This window comes from Perca flavescens, chromosome 12 (assembly GCF_004354835.1).
Source record: "Perca flavescens isolate YP-PL-M2 chromosome 12, PFLA_1.0, whole genome shotgun sequence".
Taxonomy (NCBI): Eukaryota; Metazoa; Chordata; class Actinopteri; order Perciformes; family Percidae; genus Perca; species Perca flavescens.
The window spans coordinates 14,884,396-14,897,699 of NC_041342.1; the positions used below are offsets into that span (position 1 = coordinate 14,884,396).

Sequence of the window (13,304 nt, forward strand, 5' to 3'; positions counted from 1 at the left end):
TGCAGAGCTGTAATATTAGACCACAGTTTTATGTAGGCTTATCTAAAAAAAATGTCAACTGAGTGCATCTAAACCAGAATTGATTGATTGATTGATTGATTGATTGAGCTGGATGGTTTACTATATTATATTTTAATTCAGCTGTCATGTGTCTACTGAAAGATCTTATAGCATACTGTTTTAATATGAACTAAGACATTGCATGATTGCAGCTAATTCCTAATTACTGATATGCTGAACCTATACCTGAGCATATACAGTCACTGCTCTGTCAAATTACATACAAACCAATAGGATGGTGTTATTTGAGCAGTGTTGTTAGAATGAATCTTTCTCAGGACTTTCAAATGTTGCATTCTCCCAAAGCGGTTTGGTCACTCAAACTGGACAGTCGTGACACACCCAGCTCTTGTGGCATGACTCTCTCTCTCTCTCTCTCTCTCTCTCTCTCTCTCTCTCTCTCTCTCTCTCTCTCTCTGCGTTTTCAGGGTACTGTAAGCCCAATGTAAAGTTATTAGTAAAAAAATGTTGTTAAATTAATAACTTTGAGACCGTGATAAAGAAAGTTGCTAGCTTCAATCTGACACAGCACAAGTATTTCTTTATCTGAGGTGCAAATCATGCAGGATTTGTCTTCATATGGGAGCGTTGTTTCCACGCAATCACCTTTGTGCTCATATTTCTGATAGACGCTGATTGAGAAAGTCAATGACCAATACAATATTGCTCTCTCATTGTGAGTAAAAATATAATGCACAGGTTGCAAAATTCCAGTGAATTGTGAGCTTTACTGTCAGACTAATACGTCATAACTGCTGTAGAAACTAATGGCCTAATCAGGCAAGATAAAAAATGGTACTGTATTTCCTCTCCCACACGCACCTTTGACCATGGGGAGTACAACTTTTATGTATCCTGGCAACATAAACTCACTAACTCAACAACTACATGCACACACACACACACACACACAGTCCATTGTGCAGCTGAATGTTTATGAGTGCTGCACTCTTTGGGAATTTCACAGGCACAGGGGAAGTTTTACAGATGAGTGAGGAAGTTGGTCTGAAAGGGCAATAGTTTTTTTTAATTCTTAAAATCATATCATCATAAAATCACAAATAAAAAGATGTAATCCCATACTGCAAAGTCAAAAAGTCAACTTATTTTAAGCCTTGTTTTTATCCACACAAAAAAAAAAAAACATTCAGATTGATCATTAAAAATGTCTGTCAGGTTTGGACACATTTTGTTGCCAATACTGGAGTGATTTATTTTTCTCTCCTGCACTGTCAAAGACAATAGGCTGCACACATTACAGCTATATGCACACAGTGGACATAACCACCCCCTTTCTCCGCCTGTTATCAGTAGCTGGTGAGCAATCAGACAGAGAGGGGACCGCCTATCGCTGTAAAAGTTTTTCCTCCACTCCGAAGGGTCAAAGTCGGAACCAACGACTACAGTCAAAGCTAGATTTGACGCGATTTCACCTCAAGAGGCGGATTAAGAAAGTTTACACTTTTCAAGCCTGATGGCTCCACTGCTGAAATGCAGCCTTTTTATTCTGCTGGCGTGCTTAATAACGGTAAGTAAACGATCCCCATTGTTAGATGTTCCCTGTCGCATGTAGAGTGTCGACGTTTTACACAGGTGTGGCTCTCTGGTGAGAGATTAAACTCTCCGGATTTGTTTGTCTGTAGGCAAAGCGTAGTTAAAGTCGTCGGGTAGGTATGCTAAAGCTAAAGATTGGAAAGAAAAACTAAATCCGCAGTCTACATGGACACACACTTTGTGCTGGGAGGTTTCTTTATGTATTGTTATGTTCTTTTCAGTAAAGCAGCTTTCCATCATTATTTCCCATACCAGATGAGGGGGAAACTTTTCAAGTCTTGATCAAGTCATAATCACATATCGATTATCCCTGATAAATATGAGTTGTGGAGCTTTGTGACAATTAAATATGTATATTGTACTATTAATGATATTAATCGTTTTTATGTTACGTAAAGTCATGTAGATTGTCGAAAGTTAAAGTTGGCATTCTGTACTTTTGTTTAACAGGCCATTTTATTGACATTAAAATTGTCAATTTGCTGTAGGCACACATTAAAGTTTTTTTATTTTTAGTTTTAAAGATCTCTGAGATCGCCAATGTGCCTAACCTGATGAAAATTAATAGGCTGGGTAAACTTGTGTGGTCATGTGTAGGCCTATTTCTCAGGAGCAACAGTAATATGCGAAGATATTAGTAATGATCGCGTTTTTTCTCCCTCTTTCTTTACCTGCAGCTCGTTCCTGTGGGGGCAGAAGGAAAAGGCTTTCACAGACAGAAAAGAGAATGGATCATAGCTCCCAGACAGCTCGTGGAGAACCACGATTACACAACCTTGGATCATATCGCTAGAGTGTGTATACTTTTTAAAATGTATTTCTAAAGCATTTTATTAAAACTGAATATCCTAATTCTTTTTTAGACTTATTTAAAACGTCATGCAGACATTGAATGTCGGCACACCAACATTCCATTTCTTGCAGTAGTTACAGTACATTGATTGTATTTCCCCCCTCGCTGGTTTTATCCCGAGGCAACTTTTGTTTGATCAAAGTCTTCAGTTTACGGAGTGTGTAAGAACCGCTCCATGACACTGGCAAACTTCCATGTTCATAATGAGTTAGTACAGACACTGCTGGCTGTACTCATCAGAGCAAAAACTGGTTACATGCCATATTTCAGTTAAGTACATATCATTAGTGGTGGAAGAAGTATTCAAAACATCTACGTAATTAAAAGCAATATCACAGTATAAACATACTCCATTACAAGTAAAAGTACTGCATCCAGTATAAGTACTAATGCACAGTACCTACTATCAGTGTTATAGTATTTTTATTAGCCTAGTTTTTATCATTATTTTTGATGTATTGAAACGTAAATTGTACTTTAATGTTCTAGTTGGTCTAGGTGGAGCTAATTTGAACTATTTCACGTACTTGTGGGAGTTGAATCCTTAACAATAGATCATATTTTATAAACTGATCATATGTTTTGTATGTAAAAAATCTTAATTTTAAAAGTAACTAACTATAGCTCTTAAATAGATGTAGGCCTAGTGAAGTGAAAGTTGCAATGTTTCCCTCTGAAATGTTGTGAAGTATAAAGTAGAGTATAGTAAAGTACAAGTACCTCAGAGTGAGTACTTAAGCAAATGCGCTTAGTTCTATACCTCCGCCACTGCATGTTAAGCCACATGCTTGCATTCACATGATCTGTCGCAATAGCCACTGCTAATGCTCGCTCTTGAGGGAATTACTGTAATTGTTGGGGCTTTGGAAATTGTAGAGTGTGGTCTAGACCTACTCTATCTGTAAAGTGTCTCGAGATAACTCTGTTATGATTTCATACTATAAATAAAATTGAATTGAATCTGAATGCAGGTAGCATTCATTTGAAATTATGACTGATAGAATACAGTTGTGTGAAAAAATGAAATACATTATTTTATAATAAAATTGACAGTAAATAACCTGAATACACTTTTCCTTGTAATTGATTGAATTAATTGTAATTGTAAGGTCTTACCAGATCAGGTGGATTTATTTTGTGTTTGTTTTTAAACATTTTCAGATTCGCTCTGATAAGGAGAACTACACCACAATATGGTATTATCTATCGGGGCCTGGTGTTGACCAGTCCCCTGTTGGTAGATTTGCTATTGACCGTGACACTGGCTTTGTGAAAATCTTTTCCATTCTGGACCGAGAGGAGACCTCCTCCTATCATGTAAGAGCACTTAAACATCCTGTGTGTAAAATTGAAAGCATTTAAAGTCATACCCTCAAGTTGTACATTGAGGAAATGGTAACGTATTTCTGATTTCTCTTTTTGTAGCTACGAGGCTTGGCAAAATTCACTGATGGGACCCTTGCTGAAAAGGATATTGACCTTCATATTACTGTTTTGGATGTAAATGACAACCCACCGATCATTAAAGTACAGCAAGTTGGATATGTCAATGAATCAAGTGCAGCAGGTATTTTAAGACAAGTGTATTTGTGAAGGCAAATATAGTTGTACCTGCACTCAATGAACTGATGTATTATTTAATTCGCTCTGTTGATTCCTAGGTACTTTTGTGATGAAAGTGATAGCAACTGATGCTGATCAAGAGAACACAGCCCACTCCAAGATTGTCTACAGAATTGTGGGGCAGAGTAGCACAGCAGGGATGTTCTCCATCATCTCTGATACTGGAGAGGTCATTGTTCGACAGAGCACTCTAGATAGAGAGGTGAGGCACTGACCTGAAATTCTTCTCTTGTCGTCCAGCACAACCAATTATATTCATTGGAAGAGCTTTCAACTTGTAACACTGTATCGGATCAGTATCACACAGTAATGATGAGACCATTTCTAATCCTCACACTATGAAAACAACTTCTATGTTCCACCTGTTGAATCACTGTCAATGAGAAAGTAGCATTTTGTGCATTTTTCTAGCAATTTTAACAAAATATTGAGACTGAATCACATTGATTTTCAACGACTTTTACTGGAAACTAAAAACTAGAATGTATTAATCGGTGCATTGTAAATCTGGTCTTTTTTTTTAGACACAGGATACATATACGTTGACTATAGAAGCATCCGATATGGGTGGACAAGCGGGAGGACTGTCAGGAACCGGAGAAATTGTGGTCAAAATTCTGGACATAAATGACAATATTCCAACCCTGGAAAAAGAATCCGTATGTGTGACACAATTACCAAAACCAACACTTTATGTATTGTTTTTTTTAATTGGCTTTTATAATAATGTTGTTCTAAAGTAACTTTTTTGTGTGTTTTTATTTTGCAGTATGAAGGGAGTGTGCAGGAGAACACTGTCAATGTGGAAGTGATGAGGATCAAAGCCGTTGACATGGATCTGATTTACACTGAAAACTGGCTGGCTGTGTATGAAATCGTTTCAGGGAATGAGGCAGGCTATTTCACTATCACTACTGATAATCGGACCAATGAGGGAATTATCATGATTCACAAGGTAAAAGAGTGTAGTTTAATTTTGATGGACTGAAATTGTCAACAGTGTGGTTCCATGAGTAGAGTAAATAGTACTACAAAAGCTAAGGCTAACTGCATATCCTGTGTATTATTCTTTTAATTTGCAGGCCTTGGACTATGAGGAACTAAAGACACTTAACTTGGAAGTGGCTCTTTCTAACAAAGCAGCATATAATTTTGGCAGTGGGATCATGACTGGGCCTATAATCCCAAAAACATACCCTGTTAAAATCAATGTGATCAATCAGAAGGAAGGCCCCCGATTCCAACCAAGTGTCAAAGTGGTGACTATCTCTGAGGACCAGTCTTCCGTCTTCATCAACAAAGTTATCACTACCTACTCTGCTATTGACAGTGACACGCTAAAAACAGCCACCAACGTAAGGTACAGCCACATAGTGAAAGATCACTAAAGTCCTTAAACAGCAGATGTATAGATATCTTTCTTTGCGTCTCTGCTTTGATGTATTTTACATAAATAGCATTTTTTTTTGTCCTCCCATATATGGATTTTCATATTTATAGGTATGCTAAATTCAAAGATGAGGGCAACTGGTTGATTGTTGATGAAAAGACGGCAGAGATCAAGCTGAATAAGCTTCCTGACAGAGAGTCCAAGTTATTGATCAATGGAACATATTATGCTGAAATTATATGCATCTCCAATGGTGAGTTCTGTAAAAAAAATGATTCTCCAATGGGCTGATATGGTGCACAACAGGTTTAATAATAATCACTCTTTTGATTGGCTTTCAGATGATTCCTCAAAAACTGCCACAGGGACCATAGCCATTCAGGTGGAGGACTTTAATGATCACTGTCCAAAACTGACCACTACAATCCAGACCATGTGCCTCGAGGAGGCACATAGTGTGATCTACGCCACAGCCGTAGACGAAGACAAGTTCCCCAATTCTGCACCATTTGAATTCACTGTGATTCAGGGGAGCAGCCAGGGAGGATGGAAAGTGGAGTATCTTAATGGTAAGGTTACAATTAGGGCTTGGCAATTTTCCAGCAAATTTGCGTTACGTGGGCATTCGGTCTTAGTGCTCTTCAAGGTTTACATTAAAGAGGCAATTTTAGACAAATGTTGTGTTCAGCTCTAGTTTTTCCACATTAGATTTGCAAGCAGATTATGGTCATTACAATGTATATGTTTAATTTGCTTCAGATGGTACACATTTCTGTGTTTTAATATAAACATGTAAAGTTGCTGCAAGTACACTTAGCCAGGGGTGTTTTGCACATAGAATAATTGCAAAACTAATTGGAAATCACTTAACTTTTTTTACTGAATTCAACATAATGTAGGTGTTTTAGTTTCAGGGAAATACTATTGTGCATCTTTAATCACCGGCATGGATTATTTATTTTTTTTAATTTATTTTAGCCTTATCTCTGATTTTTCCTGCCATAACAAGTAATTGTCGCTAGGTAAAAAGGTCCATCTTTGTTTTATCACGTCTGTATAAAGAAAGGAAGCACTGTCATATATTACAAGACCCAAACAAACAAACTTCTTTATAACTCCCACAGCACATTTTAAAACGTAGTTCTCGTCTTTCTTTAGAAACCACAGCCATTCTGCGAGACCAAGCCAACTTGTGGCCAGGCACGTACAAAGTGGCAGTGGAGATCAAAGACCAGCAGGGAAAGTCATGTGCTGATGTTCAGATGATGGACGTAATTGTGTGTAGTTGCCATGATGTCACTAAAACCTGTACGCAGCGCACTGCAAAGACTGTGGATTTTGGAGCTAAAGGTGTCCTGCTTCTGCTCCTGGGACTGCTGCTTCTGCTATGTGAGTAAGATTAATCCTTATTTCCTTCTCTTCCTGGTTGGCTGTTTTGATAAGAATCCTTTACTTTCCTCTACATGGTTGCCTAACCTGACATGTTGCAGCATGCTTGGAGACATTTACAAAAGAAAAATGGGTGGATCACTGGACTTTTTTGAAAGAAGCAGATCATGACTCTACCATGCATTACACAAAGATCTGTTGTCTACCCATGAGTGTTATCCCTCTATTGAATGAAAGTAATTCACTGATTGATCGGTGGACTTTATTTTAACCTGACCAGTACAGACTTTCATAAGACTTTCTCTTGACATAGTGTGAAACGTGTATTTTCAGTGTTGCCCCTTCTGCTGCTGTTCTGCCTGTGTGGAGGTGCAGCAGCTATTGGAGATTTCAAGGCCATACCATATGATACGAAGCAACAGCTCATCTCATATCACACTGAGGGACAGGGAGAAGACAAGGTATTTTGATTAGCATACAATACTTCTATACAATAATTATATATATTTAGTTTTAAAATGTGTCAACCAAATGTGCCCAAAATGCTGCATCTCTGATGGGATCTCACATTTTCCCCACAGGAAGTACCTCTTCTACATGTCCCAGTGGAAGTTGATGGTGGCACAATGAATGCCAAAAACATCAACACCTATGAGGGAAAGGGGAACTTTGGAGAACTGAATGACTTTGGAGCTGCAGCAGGGGGAAAAGGCACGGGCCTAAATACTTTAACCATGACAGCCGAGGACATGCGCCTGTACAACCAATATAACCATTCCGGTTGGCAGGGGGGCTTTGACTACAGTAATGCTGGGATGATGACCGGACAAGAAAATAATTTCTCCCATTACAGGGCTGGGGCCTTTGATGGGATGGCTCTATCTGATCAGTTCCTGGAGGAGTATTATTCAAGTGTGAGTACATAAAACACCACATACAAAATCCAAGTTTAATGGTTTTTAACAAAAGCCTAACATTGTGAATTGTAAGTTTGTAACAACAATATATTCTGGTTTTATTTTTTTTGCAGAAAGCCAACCATGCTGCACACCAATCCCAGCAAAAGGACGCTCTGCTGGTCTATGACTATGAGGGTAAAGAGTCCCTGGCAGGTTCTATAGGTTGCTGCAGCCTTCTTGAGAATGACAATGACCTTGCGTTCCTCAATGATCTCGGGCCTAAATTCAAAACCCTGGCTGAGGTTTGTCAGGGGTCGACCTTGGTAACGGAGTCTGTGGAAGCAGAGCTTTCTATCTCTCCACCCAGACCAGTGTCTCCTGTCTGGCCCTCCACCAACACATATGTCCATACTCACACAAAAATCAGGGACAGGGACCACGCCAACATCAACACCCTCAACACCTCCAATGTAGCGTCTGGATGCTCCACCATTGTGCATGAGGAGAGAATCACTGAGAGAGCCCAGGGTTCAGACACCGTTCCCAGCGTACATGTCCAAGACAAGAGTGGGATTTCCAGTCAGACGCTGCTCATACAGCAGCCCACGATGTACTACGCTGCCACACCCATGTATGTAGTTGAGTCCAAGCCCCAAATGGTGCTTGTGTCAGGGGGCACCCAGCAGGCAATGAGTCAAGTAGGCCAAGTTGGGCTAAGTCATGGGCTGGTGCAGGTTGGTGGCCTGCAAAGTGGCCAGGGGATGGTGCAGGTTGGTGGCCTGCAAGGTTCTCATGGTGTGGTCCTTGTAGATAGGCAAGTAGGAATGGGTGGAGTGACAGGGCAGGTAGCACAAGGCCATTCACAAGGAACCCACTCCAGGTCAAGACAGGTGTTAGTGGTGGAGAACGGGTCCTCAGGGGGAGAGCAAGGTGCGCACTTAGCACAGGGCTTTGTTCAGACAGGACATAGGTCTGCAGAGCAGGGTTTGGAGGTAAGAGGTCAAGGTTTGAATGTTCAAACTGAGAGTTTTTCACTGGGTTCACGCGGTTCTGCCGGATCAAATGAGGACTTTACTGTGACCGCCACACCCAAATTGAAAGGAAGCCAGAGAGTGGTTGTGCAACGTAAGAAGGTCTCTGTAACTGAGAGGAATATTGAATCTAGTACAAGGGCGTAAAGCAGCCCTTTTGTTTAGCATATACACTAGTCACACTAGTTTAGATATATACTGAAATATATTTCAGTATACTAAAATATACTACAGTATGTAAATACATACAGTAGATGGCCATACAGATAGATATTGTGATAAATTGTGGTAAACTGGTAAAAAGCATACTTTAGTCTGCTTAACCAAAAGGGCAATACTGTTTGTTCTCATCTAGTGATAACACTACTGCTCAATGTAACACATGGCATTGACTACATAACTCTCATGGCCATAAAAAAGCATTGCATGTCCAATACTTAGCAAAATGTAATTCCCCTCTTTGTCTAGTCCCAAGAATGCCCATTTAAGCACCAAACGACTTAAAACCATTATATTTATTTCAGGTAGAAAACTGCATGGCTTCAGTGCAGGAACAGCCAAAGTAAATATAACAGAACTTAACAGTATAAACAAAAAGGTTACCTGCCCCTACATGTCTGATTACAGCTATATGCAAGTGTCAGCTAGATGCTCCTAAAGGCTCACAAGGTTATTATAATGGATGCAAAATCATAGCACCTGACAAATAATCATGTCACTGGTACGGATTAATACTCTTAATAAACTCATATATTTACTTACACATATTATTTATTTCACTCTGTGCTGTGGGGCAGATATAATCTTACTTATTGCTCTTCTAGATTAGAACAACACAGCATAGAGCTCTTCAGTCACTTGCCTATAAAAATTACTCTAATTATACTGTAAATTGTTAGTCTGAGAAGCACAATTATTTTGAGAGTGACTAAAGTCTAGGTATAACAATGTAGTTACTATAATGTTGCATGTATCCATATAGGCTTGGAACAGTGCTCTGGGTACTATATTTTCATAGTGTGGTGTGATGTAAAAATGCTTTGGTTGCATTTTGGAATATTTTAGCTTCCGCCATGCCATAAACCGTTCTGCTGACCTTTTAGATTGCTGAGTTATACTGGAACATAGATAAATGCTGTTTGTAATGGACAGATAACCAAAGTGTTTGAATGATATAGTGCACCAAGAAGGGAGTAGACTGTTTCTTATCAGTAGACAATAAAGTCATCAGACTATAAGCCAAAGAAGAGAATACTGCACAAATTCTCAATTCTATTGTTGCACTCTTTTTATTATTTCTACGGAATATGTGTGGGTTTTTTAGTTGTGCTTTTACAATAAGCCAAGTGTAAACTCCAAAAGATCTAAGTGCCAAATCTGTAAAATGTTAAATGTGTTTCTAATTTATATTGTGCCAGAATTATGTAAGCGATAATGTAGAGAGAGGCGGTCATTATTGTGAATAAGAACCCAAACAGGATGATACAAGTGAGTGAGCTAACTATGGAGCTAACAAGCTTCATTTAATCTTTTTATACTTCACTTATTATGTTTGAGATGTCGGCTGTATTATCTGTCTTGTATGGCAGGTGAGCCAAAGAAAAGATTTTATTCTATTCTATTCTAAAGCTCTGTTTGCACTGTTGCCATTAGGGCTGTTAGCAATCCTTGTTTCCTCCACCCTCTCTCTCCCTTTGTGAGCCACTGATCAGCAGTATGAGCTCCGTATGATCACAAATATTGATTTCAAACAGATTATATTGATTTAAAAATGATCTATAATCAAAACTCCGTCCAAGGCCACGATTGACCAATCAGAATCAGTATTCAACAAGGCCGTGGGATAAAGGCTTTTACTGTGTTGTTTTTATTGTGTTTTTCTGTGTGTGTGTTTGTCTAGTGGTAACATAATTTGGGTATGTGGATCGGTCTTATTATATATCCATAATGTGGAAAGGCAAAGTAATCAAGAATGAGCTTGCAAAGCTACTGAAAACATTTGGTGCAATGACGCTGTTTTTGTTATCGATGTATATGTATTTTCATCTGTAGTTTCTAATGTGCTGTATGAATATAGGATATACTGTAAGTTTTTTAAGCATATAGGTTTTGCACCTCCTGTCATAATAAAATTGAATAGAAAAAAAGTTGTTGTATTGACACTTATTTTCTTGTTTCAAATACGTGTTGTAACAAGTGCATTGGACGGGCAAAGGCATACAGTACGTGTTTGGATGATAGAATAGTTTCTTTGTTTAAAGAGACAATTTTTTCATCTAAAAAAAAAACTGCTAAAATTAGCAGTTTGCACTGCTAATCAGGTGTAAACAAATACATTATTCCACTGTTTTGTAAAGTAGTCTTTCTAAAAGGGTTTGATACATTTATACAGTATAGTGTTTTGAAATACTAGATTTAAAATAGTTTATAATGTCTATATAATGCCAAGTTGCAGTCAACTTTTCTACTAAAACCTCAGCAAATTTAGTAAAGGCAGCATTAATTTATCAAGAGTACTCCTGTAAAGACTTTGATGAGTAAAAGCAGTGGAGTTGAATTGAAAAATTCAGTCAAAGAAACTGTCAAATCCACATACAATAACCTTTCAGACCAACTGAATGTGGTGCTAAAAATCCATTCCTGACCTACAACTTATTTCCTTATCAGTAAAACATGCCTCATTCAGTGAGACTTTCAGGAAAACGTTGCTTGTCGAAGTAAACAATGGCATGCCTATGTAGATCGGATACAACTGGTTCCTTTGTAGCGGACCTAAAAAAGATTACAAAATACTATACAATACTGCAGTACAAACTGCAGTATTGTAATGTGTCTTCTTTACAATACCCACAGTAAGAAAAACGCACTAAAATATGTATCATTGTGGGCAAATATAGAGTCTCAGGTACCACAGATGAGTTGGGGAAAGTTAATAATAAATATGGACGCATTGAGTTGAAACTGATTATCTTGATGCTTATTAAAGAGTAAACTAATAATCCTCTGTATTTTCTCTACTGTACCATTGATATCCAAAATTATTTTAAATATGACTCAACCATTAAAATGTTTGCTTGTGCAAAATGTACAAAAATAGCATGAAATGTATTTTTGGGCTTAAAGCTATACACGTTTCATCAAATATCTCATGTAGTTTATCCCATTAATTGTTCTGTTTCTTCCCTGTGGAGGGACATTGTTCAGTTTGTGTATATATTTACATAATTCTAAACATCCACAAAACTAAAGAGTATTTAGCCAATGTATATGGTTTAATTGCTTTTTAGGAATTATACAAAAGTCTAACCAAAACAAGTGTCATCTAGATAATATGCCACCCTACCCCAACTTTTTTAAAATTTCAGACAGTTGTCAGTGGACACCGCATTCTGATCTGGAATTCGAAATATAGTTATTGGGTTGATTGAGGTGTTCTGACTGACAGCTTGTTACTGATATCCATTCTAGCTTGCAAAGTTTACTTCCTCTTTCTGTCTCTTTTGCTTCTCCTTTTATGTCTTTCTTCTGACTGGGATCATTGGTTTTGAATCCTTATATGCTTTTGCTTCTCATTCCTTCAAAAAGAGAAGAGAAGAGTTAACATGATTTAAATCTACTTCCCCACTAAAGCAATACCAAAGTGCCTGTTGTAATGAGCATATTTTCCCTCTGGCTCAGGGCAAAGAATTGCTGCTCCGCTAGTCTGTCTGGGTTAGGTTTATTTCTCAGTTTAGCTCTTTTGGCCATCACTCATGTCAAAGCAGATGTTTTTTATCAGCTGTCAAGTGGAAAATTCTTGCTTTGACAGCCTTGACTGGGGTGTGGCCAAAAGTGCAACATATTTAAACCCTGAGAGATTAGTAAGAGACAATTTTTGCCCAAACTGTCTGAAAAGCATTGTGTGCTCATTTGTCTTGTCAGATGGCCCAAGCACTTTATCAGCAAGTTTCATCACGTCACTGTTATGGTGTGCTTGACAGCGACAAGTGATTAACGCAGTGGTTTGAAATTGCTATTACTTTCTCTGCATGTTCTGTCAAGATCTGTTCATTTACTGTCACTGGGCTCCTCCCTGGTTGCTTGGACGTGTGTCAATCCAATCCCTAGCTGCATAAAAATGCTGTAGATCACGTTTTCACAGTGGCTTCTGCACATTTACTAAATTCAACTATTTTTTGTCAAGTTTCCAGGCTTATGGTTACTCAACTTTATATATTGCAACATGTATATCACAAGAAGTAACTATTTGTCATATTAAGGGGACTCTCTGCATAAATTAAAGATATTTTTGGTCTTAACAGAGCTAAACGTTTGGACTTTCAGTACATTAAAGATTAAGGCTGAGGAAATTCTATATTTGTATTACTGTCAATAAATCCCATTACATTACCAATGCAGTAATGTCCTTCATTACTTTCTGAGTTCCCTACCATGTTGGTGGCACTAAAGCCCATTCTTTCATATCGAAGATGTAAATCTTTAAAAACTGATCACAAATATATTCT

At 38.1% G+C, this 13,304-nt stretch overlaps 1 protein-coding gene across 1 annotated transcript; it reads left to right on the forward strand.

The window, feature by feature from the left end:
- Positions 1-1,316: 1,316 nt before the first annotated feature.
- On the forward strand, positions 1,317-9,685 carry LOC114565930 (desmoglein-2). Its single transcript, XM_028594276.1, has 14 exons — positions 1,317-1,588; positions 2,292-2,408; positions 3,629-3,784; positions 3,893-4,034; positions 4,129-4,292; positions 4,615-4,749; positions 4,860-5,045; positions 5,173-5,450; positions 5,591-5,733; positions 5,822-6,049; positions 6,639-6,869; positions 7,203-7,330; positions 7,451-7,783; positions 7,900-9,685. Exons 1-14 carry the CDS (start codon positions 1,535-1,537, stop codon positions 8,944-8,946), a joined length of 3,342 nt encoding a protein of 1,113 aa, XP_028450077.1. The 5' UTR covers positions 1,317-1,534; the 3' UTR covers positions 8,947-9,685.
- The last annotated feature ends 3,619 nt before the right edge of the window (positions 9,686-13,304 follow it).

Bases quoted from the DNA above. Each gene is read 5' to 3' on its own strand.
- LOC114565930 (XM_028594276.1), top strand. From the start codon at position 1,535: ATGGCTCCACTGCTGAAATGCAGCCTTTTTATTCTGCTGGCGTGCTTA. The intron at 5,046-5,172 runs GTAAAAGAGTGT...TTTAATTTGCAG, and splicing joins GAATTATCATGATTCACAAG to GCCTTGGACTATGAGGAACT. The intron at 7,784-7,899 runs GTGAGTACATAA...TTTTTTTTGCAG, and splicing joins TGGAGGAGTATTATTCAAGT to AAAGCCAACCATGCTGCACA.